At 29.7% G+C, this 23,114-nt stretch overlaps 1 protein-coding gene and 1 long non-coding RNA gene across 7 annotated transcripts; one reads left to right on the top strand and one right to left on the bottom strand.

Moving 5' to 3' along the window:
- Positions 1 to 414: 414 nt before the first annotated feature.
- On the top strand, positions 415 to 12,428 carry LOC145185428 (MMS19 nucleotide excision repair protein homolog). 6 transcript variants are annotated; one of them, XM_090098023.1, is made up of 7 exons: positions 415 to 526; positions 965 to 1,031; positions 5,982 to 6,115; positions 6,313 to 6,493; positions 6,636 to 8,394; positions 11,167 to 11,579; positions 11,944 to 12,428. In XM_090098023.1, the coding sequence occupies exons 2-7, from the start codon at positions 975 to 977 to the stop codon at positions 12,289 to 12,291; spliced, it is 2,892 nt and encodes a 963-aa protein (XP_089954149.1). In that variant the 5' UTR covers positions 415 to 526; positions 965 to 974; the 3' UTR covers positions 12,292 to 12,428. The 6 variants fall into 6 exon arrangements, with proteins under 6 accessions (XP_089954149.1, XP_089954148.1, XP_089954146.1 ...); XM_090098022.1 differs by having other exon boundaries at positions 441 to 771; XM_090098020.1 differs by having other exon boundaries at positions 458 to 503.
- Positions 12,429 to 19,124: 6,696 nt separating this feature from the next.
- Positions 19,125 to 22,456, bottom strand: LOC149883769 (uncharacterized). The gene is made up of 3 exons (XR_016455900.1): positions 22,367 to 22,456; positions 21,635 to 21,834; positions 19,125 to 19,712 (listed from the first exon to the last, which is right to left on the bottom strand). It is a non-coding gene; the product is annotated as an uncharacterized LOC149883769 (long non-coding RNA).
- Between the last annotated feature and the right edge of the window lie 658 nt (positions 22,457 to 23,114).

Below are 23,114 nucleotides of genomic sequence, written 5' to 3'. Positions count from 1 at the left end.
AGATGACAGCAGAGATATTAGTGGAACAAAAATCTTACGTCTGACTGCCGCAGCTGGTTTGAAAATAGAGGAGTTTAACTTTCTAGAATTGAGAAACTTTATCAGTTGTGAAGAGAGTAACAAACAAGAAAATTATGATTGGTTCAATGCAAATAATAATGAGAATGAAGACGAAAGAAATATATGATATTACAGACGATGAACTAAAGATGTAAACTAAAATCTAAATATGTTGTAAAGTGATTGTTACAATGTTTCAAATTGTAAAAAGTTAATTTACCATTCGCTTTAAATTCTTTTTCGCGAAATTTTATCGTGGCGAAATGTAAAATTTTATAAGTTTTCATATTCACGAAAGTTTGTACCCCTGTTGTAAACAAAAAAAAAAATGCAGTTTTTCAACAAAAAACTTTCTAAAAAATTTTACGTGCAAAGTTGTAATGCTATGGAAAATTCACTCAGCGCACGTGTAATTTGAACAATGCTTTAATGCTCCGAAACTGGTATCTGATTTTCAAAGCCTTAAGTCAGTGATGATTTCTTAAAAAATTACTTTTTTGTGTGCGTAATAGATTAGCCTACAATAAGGGCTTCAGTAAAACCCAATGATATATACTAACAATGATATATATCATTGGTAAAACCTTACACCCTAATGCATACCCTAATGTAAGGCGAGAATATTTTTTCCGGGAACGAAATAGATCTCGTGATGAAACGCGTGGATCTTCAAAAATTTTGTTTTCCATCAATTGTCCCTTAATAAATAAAGTATATAAACAATTTAAAATAGGGTTTGTGTATATAGATATGTGAAGTATATTATACATATGTAAGAATATATATATATATATATATATATATATATATATATATATATATATATATATATATATATATATATATATATATATATATATATATATATATATATATATATATATATATATATATATATATATAGGTATCACAAAATGGAACAGCTTACTCAGCTAGTTCAACAGCAGATTTCTACGGGTAGTTCAGATATTGAGTAGGTACAAACGGCGGGGCGGGGCGGATCAGCGGAGCGGATCATTCAAGTGACACGGCACTTTTAATAGTTAAATTTCTGCAAACGAATTCAACCTGAACAAACATATTGCTAAATATTTTTAAGATGACTTTTTAGTAAATGGCTGTGCCTGTTTTGATAGGTTGCATAAAGCACCTTAAAATAGAGGTTTTTGCAAATCTTATCGCCAAGAGCAATAATGAAGATAGAACAACTACACTCAACAATCCTAAGGCAGGCGAAGTTTATGTCATACAAGTGAATCATGGAAAAGGTTAGGCAGCAATATTTCAGTGCACTTGTATAGTATTTGTATTTTTTAAATATATTTGTATACTAAAATAGTATAATGTAGTAAATAGCATAGTTTTTGGATTATACTAGTAAAAATCAATTACGATGCCTAAAGTAAAGTTAGACTTTAAACACATTTAAAGAAGTTATACCTGTAATCTACAATGTAGACTGTAGCCTACATGTAGTCTACAAGACTGTATATAGCTTTGTTTCTTTTAATATGTTTAAAGTAAAATCTAACATTACTTAGGCATAGTTTATCCTTTACTTAAGGCTATGCTATAGTAAAGCAAGATATCTTATTAATAAGTATGAAAGGACTTCTAAATGTCATTTAATATTATATTGAATATTTTCAAGATGTCATTTAATATGCAATATTTTTTTGAAGCTAAAAATTGTCTTTCCTATTATAATTTATTTGAAGATTTATTTATTATTGTAAAATGGCTCCATAACAAACTTACATGCTTGTGTCTATTTTATATTGTGTCAGTGTAAGACATGCTATAGAAAATAATCTGCAGGTTTTTAAATGACCTTTTTTATACATGCTGTTTAAAAGTATCTGTGTTATGATTTTAAAATGTGAGCACCAATGTGCTTTCATTGTACTTGCCTAAAAACAATCATAAATTATAACAATATAGTAACTGCTATATTATTAAAAGTATTATTATAATTTAGTAGTAGTATATAAAATGTTTATTATAATTATAATTATAATTTATTAGTAGTATATATAATTTAGTAGTAGTATATAAAATATAATTTAGTAGTAGTATATAAAGTGAGTTTCTAATTCACTCGCTGTTAACACATAGCTATGTGTTAACAGCGAGTGAATTAGAAACTCACTTTGACAACTCACTTTTGATAATATAGGTATATATTAATAAAAAGAATAAAAAATTTAAACAAAAACTACTTAGAAGACTTAAGACCAAAAGTAATTTTTTTTTAAATTTTTTATACTTTTTATTAGTATTAAAAATTTTTGTTACTATTAAAACTCATTAAGTTAATTTTTTTAATGCTAAATATTTGTCTAATTTGTTCTTGAAACTGTTTACATTTGTTGACTTGTGGCAATGTTGGGGTGTTAGCCAGGAATATATTTTATGATAAACAGGAATATATCTATAATCCCGGTTCGAAGCCCTCATGTAATCCAAACTTCTAGCCCTAAAATGGGTGAGACATATTTTCAAAGTTATAACTTTTCAAAACTTTTTTATAAAATTAACCTTATAATTTTGCAATGAAAATAAAATTATAATATTTTTTCTTTTTTTGATAGAGAATTATCTCTAACTCAGATAAGACTAAATTTTTTTCGGGGAATCCTTATTGCAAAAATCTAGACCTTCCTATATTTATGAACAGTAATGTACTGAATGAGTCATCTACCCTTTGACTTCTAGGATCAAATCTTATTTCTGATCTTAACCATCTGCTAAGGTTGTATCTCTTTACCATGCTTGCTACTTTGTTACTCCTGATTCTATTCTTTATCTCTGTAAATCTCTATTAGTTATAGTACCAAAAAAACATAGAACTTACATCAATGAGGACCTCAAAGGTATTATTAATTAGTATGATTAGTCAACAAAAAGTTCAATAATATTGTTGGTTTAACAATAAACACAGATTAATTACTACCTAGGTAGCAATAAATTTGTGTTTATTGCTGATAATAAAGTTAGATTAAGGTATTAGTTAACTTTATTATCAATCTTAATTAATTAATATATTGTCAATATCATTATTCAATTTATTTTAGATATTATTACATATATGTTCAACATAAATATTATTTATTAATATGTTATCGTTCTAACTATATTATCAATCTAAATTTATTACTATATCAATCTTAATCGCTCCACTAATACATCAAACTTTGCCATGTTTAAATTGACTATTTGCTTGCTTAATCGTTTATCTTAAAATAAATAAGTTTTATGACAAATGCCCTGATGTTACTATGTAGCTTAACATGAGTGCAGTTTTTGCCCTCATGCTATGCACATTTTGTGACATAAGGGCAGATTCATAAGATGAGAACATTCTGTGTAACTTAATATTGTTATGCAGGCAAAATATTGTAACATGAGGGCAAAATTTGTAGCGCCAGAGCTAGGCAAATCATAAAATGAGGCCAACTAAGATTACTACTACTACTACTATACTACTACTACTACTACCATACTACTACTACTACTACCACTACTACTACCACTACCACTACCACTACCACTACTACTACTACTAAAAAAAAAAAAAGAGGCATTGAATTTTGGAAACTTTAAACCCATTGGGAATTCTACAGTATACTCGGTGCCATTTGGCTAATGATTAGGCTAGCTAACACCCTGAATATGTTCCATAAATTTTCTGTTTTGTTTATAAGGAATTTGTAGCTTGGTATAAACTTGGTTTGTTCTCACCTGTATTTTTTATTATTACCTCTGCATGTTTTGAACTTTGTTTGTTTGCTTATATTTTTGCTCTTTTTACTCAACAATTTTGCTTGTCCTTATTACTGTCACTTAATTTATATGATGTGAAGTTGTTCTCCATGTATAAAGCAATTCCAATAATTCCAGCAAATTCCACCTTTTTGCCTGCCATATCTATTTTTATTTTATACTGTGGAACCTACTAACTATACAATTGATGAGTTGTTAAATCATGTTCTTTTTAGTTCACACAAAAATTTAAATTCTCCTTATTTGTTACCAAGTAATGTTGCATGTAAATATTGTGGTTGTTTATTGTATATGCAATGTATATGTGTGTGTATATATAAATATATATTATTATTATTATTATTATTTTTTTTTAGATGATTGACGGGCAGATGGGTATAGGTGGAAGCAAAATGGGTCCAGTAAAATTCCTCGGGCTTTGCCACTTTACACAAAGATCCATTTTGCCACAGTTACACCAACAGGAATTTCAAATGATTTCCAGAAGTTTGTGTACTGTGATCTGAGTCGGACAGATCTTGTTGTTATCCATTACATCGGTAACCACAACCTTGCAGTTTTAGTTCCTCATGGTAAATATATCTTGCATTTTGATAATGGTTTTTTTTTTCTTTTAAAAGTTTTACGTAAGTTTACTACTAAATAAAACCTACTTTAAATAAAATCTTTTAATAATATATTTAATTAAAATTCATGTTGTGTAGCCCCCTCTCTTTTTCATTCCAAACTTTGCTTTGAGTTTTTTTTACACTGTCAAGTAACATTTTGTCTTTAAGCAATAAACATTCACTCTTGCCGATGACAACAGTAGGCGGATTACCTGATATAAATCGGCGGATCACGTTTTTTTTTGTAGAACAATCATTAAACTTTACAGAGTTTCACCAACTCTTCACATAAATAAGTGATAAAGCGTTAGAAGAAAAGTTAAATACAACTGAGAAAAGATGTAAATGCGAAGACTCGTAAATGATAAAGCGATAATAAGAAAAGTTAAAAACAACGATCAGAAAAGACACATACAAGATGACTCGTCCACTCTTCACATCAATAAATGATAAACCAAAAAGAATTAAGTTAAAAACAACAACTGAGAAAAGACGTAAACATGAAGACTCATCAACCTGCCATATAAATAAATGAAAAGATAACGCAACTGGAAAACAAGCAAAAACTATAAAAGCTCAAAAAAAAGTAAGAATCTAGGAAGTTGGAGTTTTTGTGAGAAGAAGAGATTTAAAGAGGATTTTAAGAGAAAAGAATTTTTAAGAGATTTAAAGAGGATTTTTTAGAAGAGAAAGAATTTTGTGATAAGAAGGGTATTTTGATGAATAAGCAGTTTAATAAGCAGTTGAATAAAAGAATTTCAAGTAAGATTTTGTTTTTAAGCAATAAACATTCACTCTGGCCGATGACAACAGTAGGCGGATCACCTGATATAAATCGGCGAATCACGTTTTTTTTTTGTAGAACAATCATTAAACTTTACAGAGTTTCATTTAAACAATCAAAATATTAGGCGAATCACTTAATATAAATTGGCGGATCACTTTGTTTTTTGGTAGAACTATCATTAAAACTTATAGAGTTAGACTTAAGCAATCAAAATATTAGGCGTATCACTTCATAAAGTTTGGCGGATCTCTTGATATAATTTGGCGGATCACCTTGTTTTTTTGTAAAACAATCGTTAAAATTGAAAGAGTTCGATTCAAATAATCAAAATATTAGGCGGATCTCTTGATATAAATTGGCGGATCACCTTGTTTTTTTGTGAAACAATCGTTAAAATTGAAGGAGTTCGATTCAAACAATAAAAATATTAGGCGGATCACTTGATATAAATTGGCGGATCACTTGATACAAATTGGCGGATCACGTTGTTTTTTGAGTTCATAAAATTTATAAAATATTATAAACTTATATACTTTTTTTTGTCGTTTAATAAAATTGTAATATGCAAATTCCTTCTAAATATTATATCGTTAGTGAATTTAAACTATATCTGAATCGTTTTTTTTAATGAAATATAACTCGCTTTAGTACCGTTTAAATGATCCGCCCCGCCGTTTGTACCGTTTAAATGATCCGCCCCGCTGATCCGCTCCGCCCCGCCGTTTGTACCTACTCCAGATATTTCTGCTATTATTGAATTAATTACTGAGAAAGGTAAGATTTTGGATCTTGTGGAATGTATGGCTTCAGCACTTACAGATACAAACCTGGAAGTCAGAACTAAAGGAACTGCTCTACTTTCTAATGTAATGCACAAGTATGGCTTTATAAATAAATACAATGTATGATAAAAATTATTTTTGTTTGAGTTCAAAATATTTTAGTAAAAAAAACATACTTTTATGGTTTTACAGGTTATACCAGAGTTAAATGTGGTCTGATTGATACTCATATTCCAGTTTTGAAATAAATGTAATAACTTGGTTGTATTTTTAAGGTTCTTGTTACTAATAGATATCCTGCAAAAAAAATGACTAGCAGTGAAGTTGAACACTTAGTTTTATTTTACTGTGATCGTCTGCATGACCACCATTCAGTTCAACCAGTAGTTATTTATGGGCTTTTAGGACTAATTTCATTTCAAGCTGTTGCTGATTCTATGGTGGTTAAATTGTTGCAATCAATTTTTGCTGAGGTCTGTTGGTTTATCATTATTATCATTTTTAAATTACAAGAAAAGAATCCATTATTTCAACACAATATATTATAAGGATTCAGCTGAGAGTATTTGTTTTAATACTAAAATTAACTCTTAATCACTTTTTTTGATTTTACAGGTACATGTTCAGTCTCTAGTTCAGGCAGACAGGAAAAATATTTACAACATATTCTCAAATCTGTTGATCACAAAATGTAGTGTACTACAATCTAGCACTCCTGACTTTTTATTAGGTTTTATACAGGCTATGGATGGTGAGAGTGACCCAAGAAACCTGTTAATATGTTTTGCTAATTCCAAGATCATTCTTGAAAATTTTGATTTTCATTTGTTTACAGAAGAATTTTTTGAGGTTTTGTCCTGTTACTTTCCAGTAGATTTCACTCCCCCTGAGGGTGAAAATTTTTTTGTTAAGAAAGATGATTTAGTATTAGGATTGCGATCGTGCTTTGTATCTACAAAGGAGTTTGCACCCTATGCTGTCCCACTTTTTTTGGAGAAACTTTCTTCAAGTTTATTAGATGCTAAAAAAGATGTGCTTATAACTTTCACAGAATGCTTAAAATTATATGAGCATGTGTTTATAGAGCCTTTTTTAACTGAAATTTGGTTGTGTTTAAGAAAGGATTATCTATTTTCAGATGATAAAGAACTCTCATCTCTGTATTTAAATTTTATTCATCAATTTGTTTGTTGTCTTTCAAACTCACCAACTTTAGAGTATTTGCTGCAGTTGGTTGAGCTTTTGATAAAAGATTGCTTGTTAACTCTTAAAGATCCAGAGATGTCTATTGCAGAGCAATGTGGAAATTTGATTCTCTGTACATGCAATGCATCTCCAGCAACATTTTATCAAGTTATTAGTGGTTTAATACCACCAATTCAGTCATCTTTGGAAAAGTATTCCTCATCAAAACAAAGATGCAACTTGCTTGAATTGATTACTAAAATTTACAGTATAGAAATACCTGACCAAAATGTACCAAAATGTCTAGTGGAATTTACTGACCAGCTTACACCCTTACTGTACAGTTTATTAGAATCAGAAAGTAAAGCTCTCTCAATAATTAGTTTGAAATGTCTTACCAAAATATTAAATCACCTAAATTGGTTCAAGTGCATAGATAACACTGTGTTCATGCTTCACATCATGAAGTTACCCTTGTCCAAATTACTGGACTCAGAAATGGTATCATGTTTCGAATCAGTGATTGCTTTACTTTCTGTAAAGTGTTCAGAACTTTTTAATTCGTTGTGCATTGAAAAATTAAAATGTAGCATTTCTAAAAACGACGACCCTTTAATCACTAACCAATCTATAAATTTGTTGCAACATTGTGCTTTAGATCAGAGCTATACAGAGTCAATTGTTACTTTTCTGGTTAATATATTGTCAGATTTTACTCATGGTGAGACAGTTCTACTTGTGGTTCTAGATTCTTTAACTGAAATTCTAGACTGTTGTACAAATAAAGTTAGTAAAAACCTTGTTTTGTTACCATTAGTTGGAGTTCTTTTAACTGTTAAATACTCAGACCTCATAACAAGTAAAATGGCACTATGTTTATCAAGCTGTTACCAAAAACTAAGTACAAAAGAAGCAGAAGAGGTTGTTTTTTCTTCATGTCAATTAGTGGTCAGTTATGAAAGTAATAAGTTCTTTGACCTTTCAGTAAATAGATTGGAAAAGCTTAGAGAAATTATTGTTTTAAATAGAGCTGTATTAAGTCAAGTATCATTGTTGTTGTTGAAGAATGCCAACCATATTTCTGTGCTATTAGATGAGCTGTGTGTATTTATTACAAATTTCATTGATGACCATTTTGCATCCGAATGTGCTGGAATTTGCTTGGCTTCCATCCTTAATAAAATTCCAGGTAAAACCTTTTATTTCTATGATGTTTTACAAACTATTGCTAGATATAGAACAGGAATGGCCATATTGATTTAGCTCAAGAGCTGAATTTAAATATTATGCAAGGCATAGAGTCGAATAAAAAATATAAGAGATTTTTATTAAATTGCAAAATCAATTTTTTTTAAGTTCAAAAATGTAATCCATTTAACTCAGATTAATTCATATTACTGTGATATAAAAACTTATAAATATCCTTTGTAAGATTTTAATAGCAGGTTCCCAGGATTAGGTAGTTCAACATCATAGTTGATTGCAATCTCACCTGGAGCAAAGTAAGCTTATGGAATTCCTCATTAAATACAATTTTATTTCTGTCTGTTTTCAAATCTGTAAAGCATAATTTCTAGTAAGAAATCTTTGTAATTAAAAAATGGAAACACTTTTTTATTGCTCATCAAAAAATATATATGTTAATTAGTTCTGAATAGTTAACCTCTTATAGCCCCGAGTTGCCTGTAGTCAACATACCAAAAAATGGTTTAAAAGTTTAATTAAAATGATATTTTATAATAAAAAGAATGCTGAAAACTTTAGTTCAATATTTAACCAATCAAAATAAACAGACATTAAAGGGTTATACATTGAATTCTCAGGTTTTTTCGATTTTAAAAGATTCAATTTTTGCATGTTTGTAAATAAGGTCAGTTTTTAATCTTTGTTTTTCAAAAATATGTTGTCTTTTTGCAGTTTAAAAAATGACTTTGTTTAATAACATATTTAATGTGGCTTTATATATCTTTTACATTAATTTTTCATCAAACGAGTTTTTAAATATAATTTAAACCTTCATTGCTTTAAAGCAACATTGCGCATATCCGCTTAAAAAGTCAAACCGCAAAGTTTTGTTTATAAACGCGTTTTGTTAACTTCAAGTAAAAAGCTAGGATAAAAAAGAAAAAAAAAGAGATTTTGATTGATTGTCCCTCTGCTATCGTCACCTATAACAAATGCATGGGAGACGTCGATCTTTTAGATGGACTATTGAGCTACTATCGTATTCCTGTTCGTTCAAAAAAGTGGTATCGTCGGCTAATCTGGCATTTTCTTGATGTTTCAGTAGTCCAAGCTTGGATTTTGTATAGAAAAGATTCAGAAAATGAAAAAAAAACTAATGTCATTAAAATCTTTTAAAATGTCAATTGCTGAATCATTGATTATGCTAGGGAAAAAGTCAATCAGAAAAGGACGACCTTCAAAATCAGTTGATCTGAATTATAATGCAAGGAAAAAAAGAGGTCCTGCAGCGCCAATTCTGAACAAACTCATTCAAAATGATGGGTACAAACATTGGCCAGAGTTTACAGATAAGAAAGGAAGATGAAGATATCCTGGTTGTAATGGTTTCCCTAAGGTAAAGTGCTCCAAGTGCGATGTCCATCTCTGTTTTACGCCAACATCCAACTGTTTTAAGACTTTTCAAGAATCCTAAATATTTAATGCATTTCTCTAAATAAAATGTAAAATCAGAGAGATGTAAAAGAGAAAAATCAGGATTTTTCGTGTAAAGCACTATAATATCAGATTAAAAGAAAATTATTTTAGTACTTTATGCATCCGTTGTTGCCTGTAAGCAACAAACTCTAAATTGACCAAAAAAAATAAAACAAGTGTTTTTTTTAGTTTCATTATTATACTAGGATCATATGTGACTAAAATTCAAAAAAGTATATTTTTTACACAACAAGAAATTAAAGTGGGCTATAAGAAGTTAAACAAATTTTTAAGGACATCACTGCCTGTAAGTTACCTTACATTTCCGTAGAACATCAGGTCATTTTGTTTATCATCAAGATGAAATTCATTGATGAGATTTTTAAACTGTAAGTTTTTGCATGTGTTTCAGCATATTGAGACAGTTTTAACAATTGTTTTTTTTTTTGTTTTAGAACAACAGCGAAGTTAAATGTTTAGCTTTTAAATGTTTTCAATTTTTTTCTTTCAAAGTTATGAAGCAAACTGTCTTTTTCAAATTTTGTATTACAAAAGATAAGGTTCTCAATTTGAGATGCACCTAATATTATAAGTTTTTGATGCTATGAAATATAGTAGCTGTTATTTACTAGATAGATGACTACTTTGACTCTGTGTGTTAATCATCAACAATACCCACAAGCAATTTAATGGTGTACTGTCTTTAAGCAGAATTTTGTCAAGAGCCTCTGTAATATCAACAATACAAATTGACTCATTTGGCTCAACCAAATTTAGTATTTCTTTCATGATTGTGAAATGTAAAACAAATTCATTTAATTTATATTTCACACATCTCTATTAGTTTCATATATATATATATATATATATATATATATATATATATATATATATATATATATATATATATATATATATATATATATATATTAGTTCATCTAGAATAAGCTTCACAACTTTTTTAAGTCATTTAGTAGTTAGCCTTCAACTTCAGTGGTAATTTTTTTTCTTTGTTCAACTGCACGGTGAGGAATGGTGAAACAAATCTTTTAAGGTTTAGAATTCTTTGGCTTTAAAATGGTGGGAATACTCTGCTCAACAATTTCTAAGAATATCTATAACTTAACTTTATTGCAGTCTTTTTCAGGCTTCTTTTTTTTCTACAATATTTTGATATTACTTGACAACTTTAAATAACTTTGTAAAAAAAAAAAAAACTTGTAAAATAGTTTAAAATGAAAACTTACTATGGTGAAAAATGATGCCAATTTTTACAGTGATGAATTACTTTTAATTTTAGATGAGACGCTGATAGGAAATCAAATTGGTTTCATCAATAGAAGTTTGCTTACCAATCCAAAAGCTAGCATCATAGTTTTACTATGGCTTTGTAAAGCTGTTGTACTGAATTGGCAGTATTACACTTCTGGTTGCATCGAGCTTCTTCTAAAGTTTCTTCAGGATGAATCGGCTGCCTTTTTGTTGTCAGAAAACTTTCAAATCATTTTTAATCCTTACCCAAAGGCTTTCGATAAGACATCCAATTCAAATATTAAAATAATGTACAAGCAGCATTTTTCTCAAACGGTATTGCCACCGCTAATAACTTATTACAACGATGGTAGTGATGCTATAAAGCCTTATTTAATGACAGTGATTTCTATTACATTACAAATCTCTCCAGCCCAGATGTATCAAAAACATCTTGAATCGGTAAGGAAATTTACACATTGTTAAACAATTTCGTGTAAATAATTGATCTACTTGTTACCAGAGGCTAGAATCTCACCACAAGCCTAAACAAGCTGAGTCAAAAACAAGAGCAGCACAACACAGGAAGGTGGTCCAATGTTGAACAGTGTTTAATAATAGGGATTACGATGAGATCAGCATGACTTGCCTTTGGATGCGATCTTTTTGTGTTTAGGCACGTGGTTTAATCCTGGTCTCTACTAATTATAGTTCTTTTTTGAAATATCGTGACTGTTTTTTATTCGAGTAAGGGTAAACAATCTTTCCTTTTTTTTTTTTTTTTTTTTTTTTTTACGTATTTTTTAACGAATTGTTTATGTTTTAGTTAACGCCTTTGCTTCTCCACTCTCTGACTACCAGCGCTTCTGATCCAAACATCACTTCTACACTTTCTATTATCGACACGGTATTGGATCAAAATAAAACTCTGATAGCCGACTACATTATGTCACTGATACCCCGTCTGTTATTACTTTCCAACCATAGTTGTATGGAAATTCGTATTTTAAGCATTAAATGCCTCGGAAAGATTTCTAAGTATCCAACTCATCTCGTTTACTCTATGAAAGACGAAGTTATTAAGGGACTAAAACCCAGGCGTGATGATAAAAAACGACTGGTTAGAAAAGAGGCTGTGCGTTGTACAAATCTATGGTTTTTAATGTCTAACTGAATCTTCAAATTTTAGTAGTTGCTTAAATTCCCTTGTTTATGATTCACAAAGATTTAAAAGTTTATACTTTGGCTTTTGAGTTTCATGAAAGGCATTTTAAAAAAGCGCTCAATAGATTAACATTAAAACTATTGATACACGTTTTTTTGTTTTTTTGTTTAATTGATATGGTTTTAAATTTAAAGAAACATTGTAGTACCCCAATTAGCAACGTATACATGGCCCGATAACGGTCCGGTTCTGGCTGCGGAACAGGGCCGGGCCTGGCTTGCCAGACCTGGCGTAGTGCCGCCATGCACATTGGCTTAATTATGGCCCAGGGCTGGCTAGCCATTGCAGGCTCTGGCGTTTCAACGGGCCGCCACTGGCAAATGCTAAAAGGTTCTATGTAAGCCCATAGATTCACCAGAGCCGAATCGGTGACGGGCCAAAAACAGTAAATCGCAATTATTATAACGTTCCTCTTCATCAGTTTTATATATTGCATGTACATATCACTCAAATGTGAAAGCAAAGTTTTATATTATTAATTTATTTTAATTAAATTATTAAATCCTGCCATTTAAATGTTCCTTATTAATGGAATAGAGAAAACACCATTAAGTTAAATCACTCTTTTCGATTTGTAAATTTAAAACAAAATGAATATAAATTGCTTCATCAAAATAAAACCAAATTCAACAAACAAATTCTATTTATAAATCTTATAAAGAAGAATTCGTTAACAAAAACAAACTATTTTTGACTTAATTATAATATCATATATAAAGTAAATTATTAATAATATATATATAAAATATGACATTATTATAATATATAATATAAATTATTATATAAAAATATCAAACAGATGTGATTTATATACATTTAAATTTCTTCACAAATGTTTTATAAGGGGTTACCTATTTTACAATTTTTTAAATTATCATTGATAAATTATTTGTGTCATCATCAAAATCCCTTTAAGAAACAGAACTAAAATGTAGAATAAATCCGTGTACATAATTTATGCCAGGTTGCAATTATAGCAACCACGGCTTTTTGGATGTCACTTTAGGATGTATCTTTGGTTTGACCATTTTTTCTTAATGCTCCTGTGAATATACATCATCCATTGTAGTTGAATACAACAAATTGCTTAATACTAAACATAATATTAAGAATAAAATATACATTATGTATGTTATCAAAAAATGTATGATTCATATAAGTTTATATCTTTAAATGTTAATAATTATCCCTTAAAGTTTAACAATAATCCCTTCTAGCTTAAGATATAAATGCATGTAAGAAGACCTTAACTTTTTTCATAAGGTATTATATAATAAACATCTAAATAAAGAAATCTTTAAATCATCTACTACACTTTTTTATTAATATTATATACTGTTATACTTGCTATTATTTGAAAATTAAGATTTCTGCACAAGCATATAATAAATTACTATGTTGGCAGCTTCCAACAGTTGTAAGTTGGTTAGCAATTATCATTTTAAACTTATATAATAACTAGGTTTCTTTGGTCTAAATTTAAAACTTTGACTTTTTCTTCCCTGCTATTTAACAAAATAAATCTAAACAAACTAAAAATAAAAATTATACTTAGTCTTACTGAGAACTTGTCCCTTATTTTATCATATTTATTATAAAAAACGAAAAAAAGAAAAGGTAACATGCAACAAATTATATTATATTTTGTTAATCAAAAAATATATATTTATATTTGAAATTTATGTAAATACTTTGCAAAAAAAATGCTTTGATAAACAAAAAAAAAACTGTTTCTTTATTTGAAACTTATATATTTATCAATATTTGAACTCAAGATGTAAAACTTCATTATAATCAGTTTTATAATTTTCACATAAGCGTTCGTTGATTCCGTAGCCATCTTGAGAGTCCAAAACTTGCTTCAAAAAAATTACCGTAAACGCAATTCAGTTATGTTTTCAAGCAGGGGTCCAGTTGTGTCTAGCCAGCTCTGGCGTGCCATCTGCGTAAATATATTAGACCTTTATTGGCTAACCAGGACTGGCATGCCACGAACGGACCACATGGCAGTTGCTATCTGGCAAACCAGCTCTGGTGAATCTTTCACGGTACAACAATGGCTTATATCGGCTCCAGCATGCCATTCATAGAACTTTAATGGCCCATAAATGGATCGCCAGAACTGGCGTAGCCGGCACTGGCCTATACGAGCGCTGCTACTTGGGACTCGCGTACTTCGGGGTGAAAATTAGAAGAATAAAGTTACTTAAACTCATTTTTTTAAGATAAGTTATGGTAAATTTTATCTAGTGTGTGAGCACTGTTCACGTGTTCTAGTTTTATCAAATGATATATTTTATTTGACAATATTACTTAAGTAATAATTACACAGTTACTAGTAATAATGATGAATCGTTTCTAGGGAAATATAACACGAATAATTTTTTTCTCCAACCCTTTTAGCTTTGTAAAATCTTGCAAGCTGAATAATTTTGTCAGTTGAAAATGACGCATTCTGATCAACCAATGAAAGAACTCACTATGTTCACCCTTATAATATAAATATTTAAGAGCTCGTGTTGCTTTTATTCATCTTTTAAGGTTTTTATCAATCGATGAGAAAAGTGCAGACTTAATGGTTCACGGTGCATAGGTTCATGCTCTAAGACCTTGCAACACATCCCCAGAAAATTTTTTTTTTTGATTATTATCAGAAAACATTTCCTCATTCAAAAAGTGTAAACGACAACTTTTTTTAGTGGAGAAATCTGGGGCCTCGGGAGAAATCACATATTTTAAGGGAGTGCCCAAGAATTTTGTTGTTCAAGATAGGTAACTAAGAGGCATGGGGCATGCTCAAATTTTACCATGTTGATACTGGTGTCAAATGAGGATGACTTGCAAAAAATTAGGGTAATTGGAGCTAAATCAAACCCGCCCTGACCCCTAACTGCCCCCCTCCTAGATCTACGTCTCTTTTTATCATAAAATTTTTTTTTGTTCTATCATAAACTAGATCAAAATTCATCAACAGATTTCAAATTTTATTAAAAAATCTCTTTTCGTTTAAGATTTATAATCATGCTAAGCTTAAAATTACCTCCAATTTCCCCCGAAATAACTTTAAACGGTCTTAATTATTTATACAAAAAATTTTTTTTTTGATGTAATTTGAAATCTGTCGATGAATTTTGATCTAGTTAAACATAAACAAACAAAAAATTGAAAAGGGTCTTTAGGGACCATATCCTAGGGGGATTCGGTGGATCGTTTGGAACACCACAAAATCATGCCCAAGCCCCTGTATTTAGATTTTAAGAAATGTTTGTGATAGATTAATCAGTTTTTCTTTTAAAGTATTTAAAAGTGTTTGTTTAACATTAAAATTTACAAGTGGGTAAGTAGTTTTATTACTTTCTCTTTACATTTTTATTAAAATAAAAACAAAGCAAAGCAACCTTAAATTGTTAACAATTAGTAAAATTTAGCAGCTTCTAATTGTTAATAGTTGCATTATAACTCCTCACACACGTTGACATACGAACTGAAAGCATGTTTGTGGCCATAAAATTGATATTTGATTGATATGACCAATATATCATGCCAATATTATCAATTCGTATCAGAGGTTTTTATTTGAAGCATTCATTTAAAATGCCTAAACATGCAAAAGAGCATAGTGATTTTGTTAAATTTTGCATTTGCTGCTTCAGGAAAGGCAAGGATTTAAGACCAATAAATAATGCAGAAACAACTTATTTAAATTTAAATAAAAAGAAAAATGGCTACTCAAACCTTATCGAAACTATGTTCTGGAAAGATTATTCAGCGGATAACCCTAACCTTCCTACCATGCTTTGCTCGAAATATAGAAAAAAGCTTGCAGGGAGTAATCCTCACTTCACTATGCGGCCTTGTTACGATGGTAATTTAAACTATATTGATGTTTAATTTACTTTAGTTAAAATATAGTTACGTTATTTTGGTTTTTATAGTTGCCATACATATGCTATAAAATTTAGAGTTTTTAGAGAGAGAAAATGTGAATATTTTATTTGTGAAAATGGGCGCAAATCAAAAATCAACATCCCCAACAACGCAAGGAAAAGTTCTGTCCACTTCTATCAAAGATTTAAGCGCAAATGACTCAGGGAACACCTTAGCTTTGAAAACTTTTGGTCCAAAGCAACTCACTGTTTCTTTCGGAAAGACTGATGTTAAGAAACCTTTTTTTTCTTTAGATAAATTGAACAAACTTCAATTAAAACTAAATGCCAAGTAAAGTTTTATTGCTCAAAAATACTTTTAAAAACAATTTTGTTATGAGTTTAAAGCTAATTTTTGTAATAACGTCATTATGATTTCTAAGTAATCAAAACATGATTGAAGTTGCATAATTTCTGAGAAGTGAGGCAGGACTGAAAAGTGTAGAATCTGGTTTCAATATTAAACTGATTGAGAACAACGAAATGATTGGAAAATTATTCAATGGTGATAAACTCCCATTTCTATTAGAACTAAATGAAAGCAAAGAGGTAAGTAAACTATTACCAAAAAAATGTTTTTTGATAACTATATTGCAATCTGCATCATTCATTTTGATTTTTTATGGATGTATAGTTGGTAGAAAAAGATTATCCTATTGTGTATTGCAATGACATTGAAGAGTTTGAAGCAATGGTACTTCATCACAGAAGTCAAGGAACAAATGATGTTGATATTAAATTAGGTGTAGATGGATGGCAGGGGTTCCTCAAAGTTACTCAGAGTTAAGACCTAAAGCCAGAGTTAAAAAATAATAAAATTCCTGAGAAACTGAGCAATTGTTACTGATATGCATGCAAAGATTTTAAAGATTCAAGTGTCCACAAAACTATCATATTGGTCACTTTGCCTTCATTGAAAAAAAAATACTATAAATTGCGGTTAGATTACACAGTATCTGAAGATCTAAAGGTTTTGCTTCAAATGGTTGGAAAACAAACTGCAACATCAAAGCACCTTTGTCCGTATTGCATGACGTCATCTCATGACTTTCAAAAAGCTGATCATTATACTCTAAAATCTTTTAGATATTTGTAAATATTTAAAAACTTGTAAATATTCCTAGTCTACATATACTGCTAAGTGTTGTTGACAAAATTTTATATGGGATTGAAAAAGATTTTTTGAAAACAAGGAGTGTGGGTTCCAGTTTGTTAACCAATATCTGTCTAAAATAAACATCTGCAGAGTGTCCTACCAAGGACAGCATCGTTTGGGAAGCAATGCTTGCAATAAGCTGCTTAAAAATATAAGCAGCTTTGAACTGTTTTTTCAGGACTCTAGCTTAGAGTTTCCGCTGCCAAATACATTAAAGTACTTAGAGATTTTTAAAAAAATAGTCCATGGTTGTTTTGGAAAATTTGAGCAATATATTATCGAATTCATAGACATGAAAAAATAGACATGAAAGGTGGGTATGATAAATAACTTTTAAATTTGATAAAAAATAGTTTATATTGTTAATAATTAAATACTCTATTTCAATAATTGAATCGTAAAATTTGCATAAATTACGACGAATATTTATTAAATAAACTTGCATTTCTTTTGTACTTCTAGTATTCTATAGGCTTAGGTTACTGGATTGAACAAGCTCTCGAATCCATTCATCAAGATTATAATCAATTTTGGCGAATGAGAAAAGTTGGAGAGCACAGCCCAAACTATATAAAGGTGCTAAAAAACGTTGTTGTTGCTTACAATTACAAGCACTTTTAAAGTAGCTTTCTATTTGCAGAGATGTAGTTTGTAAAAAGTAAAATATAAAACCTCCTATGAACAAACATTTAGTATGATTTTGAAATGTAAAATATCAATCATAATCTAACCGTAAAGACCAGAAATTTTCATTTTTACGGTAATAAGTGATTATAGCAAACCCTACTCGACCCCTAAATGACTTCTAAAAAAGGTATGGTCCCTAAAGACCCTTTTCAATTTTTTGTTTGTTTATGTTTAACTAGATCAAAATTCATCGACAGATTTCAAATTACATCAAAAAAAAAATTTTTTGTATAAATAATTAAGACCGTTTAAAGTTATTTCGGGGGAAATTGGAGGTAATTTTAAGCTTAGCATGATTATAAATCTTAAACGAAAAGAGATTTTTTAATGAAAATTGAAATCTGTTGATGAATTTTGATCTAGTTTATGATAGAACAAAAAAAAATTTTATGATAAAAAGAGACGTAGATCTAGGAGGGGGGCAGTTAGGGGTCGGGGCGGGTTTGATTTAGCTCCAATTACCCTAATTTTTTGCAAGTCATCCTCATTCGACACCAGTATCAACATAGTAGAAATTTGAGTATGCCCCATGCCTCTTAGTTACCTATGGTGAAGAACAAAATTCTTGGGCACTCCCCTAAAGTATGTGATTTCTCCCCAGGCCCCACAAAAAAAAAAGTTGATGTTTACATTTTTTGAGAATGAGGATATGTTTTCTGATGATAATCCAAAAAAAATTTTCTGGGGATGTGTTGCAAGGTCTTAGAGCATGTTCCTATGCACCGTGAGTTATTGGACTTTTGTGTGGTCATTCATTGAAAGAACAACCTTTGAAGTTTAAGATCAGACTTACTCAAACTGATAAAAATGGAAATTGGATCGTTCAAAGAAAAAAATCAAAGAAATTTCAAATATTTGTACATTAGTTAAATAAGAAAATTTCTTTTAATCAGCTTGGATTGATCAAATGCTTATAGTAAGGCTTTTCATAAAACATTTTTAAAGATTCAGCATTATGAATAACTAGTTCTGTTAAATTTGTTGTTTAAATTTGTTAAGTATGTCATTTTAAAATGTTAAATTACTAACATTGTTAAAACATAACTAAAAGTTTTTAGAGGATCCAGATTGAAAAACACATTTCGAGGATGCAGTTCATAAAATCTTTCATGGATGATTTTACGGATTTTTTTTCCTTCATATTTACAATACCATTAATCAAAAATGCCAAAAGTTCGTTTTGTCTTTTACTCTCTAAGGTAGAAATTCCTTCACACCATAATCAAGCTTTTTTTCTAGAATGCCCAAATAAGCTAAATAGCTCATTTTTATATTTTAAATTGAAACCAACATAAAAACTAACATCATTCAAAGTCAACTTTTCTACTACATACCTTAGAAATATCCTTAACAAGAGCTTGAAATTGCAACCGGTGTGCACCACTGTTCAAAAATATTATTCTTGTTATCTCAATCAAAAACACTGATGAAAATTTTTAAAATGAAAAATCGACCATCTAATGAAACTCTGATAACAGAAAGTTCTCTTTAAGTTATTTTTGGTGTTCCAATGGTTACTTTGAGAGGACTTTTCCCAGTAGATAAACAAAATCAGATCAAGTTTTCTTTACTCATTTTACTTTTACGATTCTAGAAGCAACCTGTATAGAATTTGCACTTTAATATAACTTACATAAAAAATAAAGTTCTTCTTTACACAAAAAGCTAATTTGAAAATGCCAAATGCTGATAAAAAAATTTTTCATCTGTTCAGCTTAAAGAGAACCAAATGCTAATGCAATGATATTGGTCAAAGTGGTTAGGGGTGGTAAATTAATCGGTATTTTGAATTAATCGATTAACGATTAATTTTAGCTAAATTAATCGATTAATCGATTAATTTTCGATTAATTTTTAAAAATTTTTACGAGTTTCAATAAGTATATTGCTACTCATTAAGGTTTTATTTCTTTTTTTTTTTCATCAGATATGATCTTAAAAAACATAAGTTATTATTAATATTAACATTTAAACTAGCTCGTTACTTAGAAATAAACAAACAAGCAGCCCTAAAACTTCTTTCTGCTTTATAGAAGATGGGGGAAGGCTTGGCATGGCGTTGTAAATCGTTTATAAAGCGCATGGTCTTTTTCCAGTGCTTTCAAATACTGAGATTTCACGTTTAACACAAATCAAAATTTCTTGAGGGGATGAATTACAAGTCCTTTAGCTGTTCCTATTGATGAAGTTGTAGGTGATAGAATTTCTGCTTGTTCTTCAGCTTTAGTTTTTTTTCTCATTGGTTCCATATTAGAAGTGGATTTAAACTCAGATGCAACTTCTAATTCACTACTCCTTAGGTTATCATCACGTAGAAACAAGCGTACATACATTTCTCTTGCTGTTTTAACAATACCATTTTTCTTTGGGTACTTTAAAAGATTACCTGGTGAATCTGAATTTGACTTATAGTCCCCCGGATTATCTAAATGTCAAAGTAAACCAACAATATTACAATTTCTTCTTTTATTAATTCTCTCAGAAACAACAGTAAATAAAGTTTGACCTTTATTAGTATTTTGCTCTTTAAGATTAAAAACAAAAAATTTTTTTCAGATTTCATCAGATTACAGTCTTTATTTCCCGATGCTATAAAACATAGCTCTACAATATGAAGAGCCTGAACAATATCAGAGACCTGTTTTATTTCTTCTTCTTTTAAAATCAAAAATCAGTTCTGGATATATCCACAAGAGCTTTTCCAATAGCACTTTTCAATTCCAAGAATCGTTTTAACATACTGATTAGAGAATTCCATCATAATTCCATAAATCTCATGGCAATTACAAAGTTGGTGAATAACCCCCACTTCTCGTCCCATTTTCTTCATAATTGAAGTACCATCAGTGATACATCCGAAGATATCAATGGTCAGATTCAATCCAGATTCTTTCGACCAGGCTATTTGTACTACCGCACTGAAAATACTGTACAATCTCTGTAATTCGAATTTTTACGGGGAAGTTTGAATTAGAGAGATTTTCAAACTATGGAATGTTGACTCTTCTTAATCGCATTTCACGGTGACTTTACATTTAATTGAATTACGGAGGTTTTGGAATTATGGAGATTCAAATTAGATAGATTTTACTGTTTATTATTTGTTTACATTTCACAGCGGTACGAGGTAAAAGTTTATTGTCAAAAAACGCCGAATTTTTTTGATTTTTAAAGTGGCTTTAAAAATTAAACGCTTAAAACGATTTTTAAAATTATTCGATTAATCGTTTGGAAATTAATCGATTAACGATTAAGTTTTTTTAACCGATTAACCGATTAATCGTTAATCGGTTACCACCCCTAGTGGTGGTTGAATTATGAGAATGACACATGCAAGATATGTAAATCTAGAAGAACATAAGTTGGGCTCAGATTTACATACAGCTATATTATCTTGACTAGGGAGACTGGCGCTGCTGCTATTTCTCATATGAGTTTTCCACTCAAGTTTATGAAAAGTACATTTAAAAGTGAAAACAATAAAGAACAATGGAAATGGGAACGCAAAAGTCATAAAATATACCTTGGCTACTTTAAATCCCATTCATCACAAGGAGAATCTCCCTTTTTGAGTCGATAGACATTTCTTCTGCACCCAGGACAAACAGTTGATGGATAGCATTCGTCGTTCATCAAATATCCGAGAATGATAAACAGCTGAATTTGTTCTTCTAAGTTTTTGTTAATTTTTTTCAATGACTTTGATTTTTCACCTTACTTTTCCTAGAAACAACAACACATAGAATTCATAGTTAGTTAAGGAAATACTAAATACTATTAAGTTACAAAATATCTGTCTGCGGTTTGAAAATTACGGAAAGGTTAAATTTTATCTCGGAAATTACAACTTTAGAAATCATTCATATCTAAAATAAATATGATAACAACGCATTTTGATTTAAGAAATACTTTTTTCTGAAACCATATGGGTTGTATTTTAAAAAAAAAGATTTGGTTTGAATACCACGACATAAAACTTGACGGTCTCTTTAATCCACAGTTTCAAAATAATTACTCGTGGGAACCAGTCTTTTCATCTCATAATGTTTTGCTACGACCCCTATTTAAAAATAAAAGGCTGGTTTCTCATGCACTTCTCAAGGCCCAAAAGTTCGAGAACATTTTCTTCTAACCATTCGATGTGTATTTTGGAAGCATGGCTTTTTCATATAAAAAGTTTGCGTTAGTGTTAAATTTTTTAAAAAATAAACGCTCCGTTCCCTTTTCATAAAGTCAGAGCAAAGTGTAAACTAACCAAGTCGGTTTCTTTTTATTTAGAGCCTTGACTTTGAATAAAATCGTTGTTTCCTTCGAATTTTGAAAATACAAAAGTTTATCACTAAAGTTGTTTCTAGATAAAACAAAAATGTCATGAGAAAAAAGAGAAATAACTGAACCAGCAAAAACATAATAGTTGCTGATTGAACAAATAGTTGTTGGTAAATTTTGTTTTGGTCAATTAAAATTTGTTTCTTCCAAAAACAGTAAATAAATAAATCAGACTTTATATTACGCATAGTTGTACAAGTACACGTGACGTAAATGTTAAATTCTACATTAAAATTTCGCATAACTTCCGAATCGGTTGATTTCTTTCTGTTTAGTTAAGTTACAGTTGTAAAAGGTACTTTGTTTATTATCCTTTAAAAAACATTGAATTGTTTACAAAAATATGAAAACCGTCGAGTTGAATTTTAATTCATAACGTCGACTTTTTCATTGAAAATTCCAATAAAATTTGTGATCTTGGGAGAGTTAAAAAATTACCAATTTATTTAAACTAGATTCACGAATTTAACATGATATCTCTACATTATTTCGAGTTCGTATTTCACATCGATCAAAGATCTCTAAAAAACAGTTACTTTAAAAAAAAACGTCAAAATTATGCGTAAAAAACTAGAATTCCATTAAAATTGTTTATTTCCTGAGGCTTTTGGTCAATCAAAAACGCGTTCAGATTTCCGTCATAAGCTCACTAAAAAAACATTGTAATAAACGGA

This window comes from Hydra viridissima, unplaced genomic scaffold (genome assembly GCF_058129835.1).
Source record: "Hydra viridissima isolate aposymbiotic clone 2 unplaced genomic scaffold, HvirCarnegie_v1 scaffold_9, whole genome shotgun sequence".
Classification (NCBI taxonomy): domain Eukaryota; kingdom Metazoa; phylum Cnidaria; class Hydrozoa; order Anthoathecata; family Hydridae; genus Hydra; species Hydra viridissima.
This window is presented reverse-complemented; position numbering and strand designations above follow the sequence as displayed.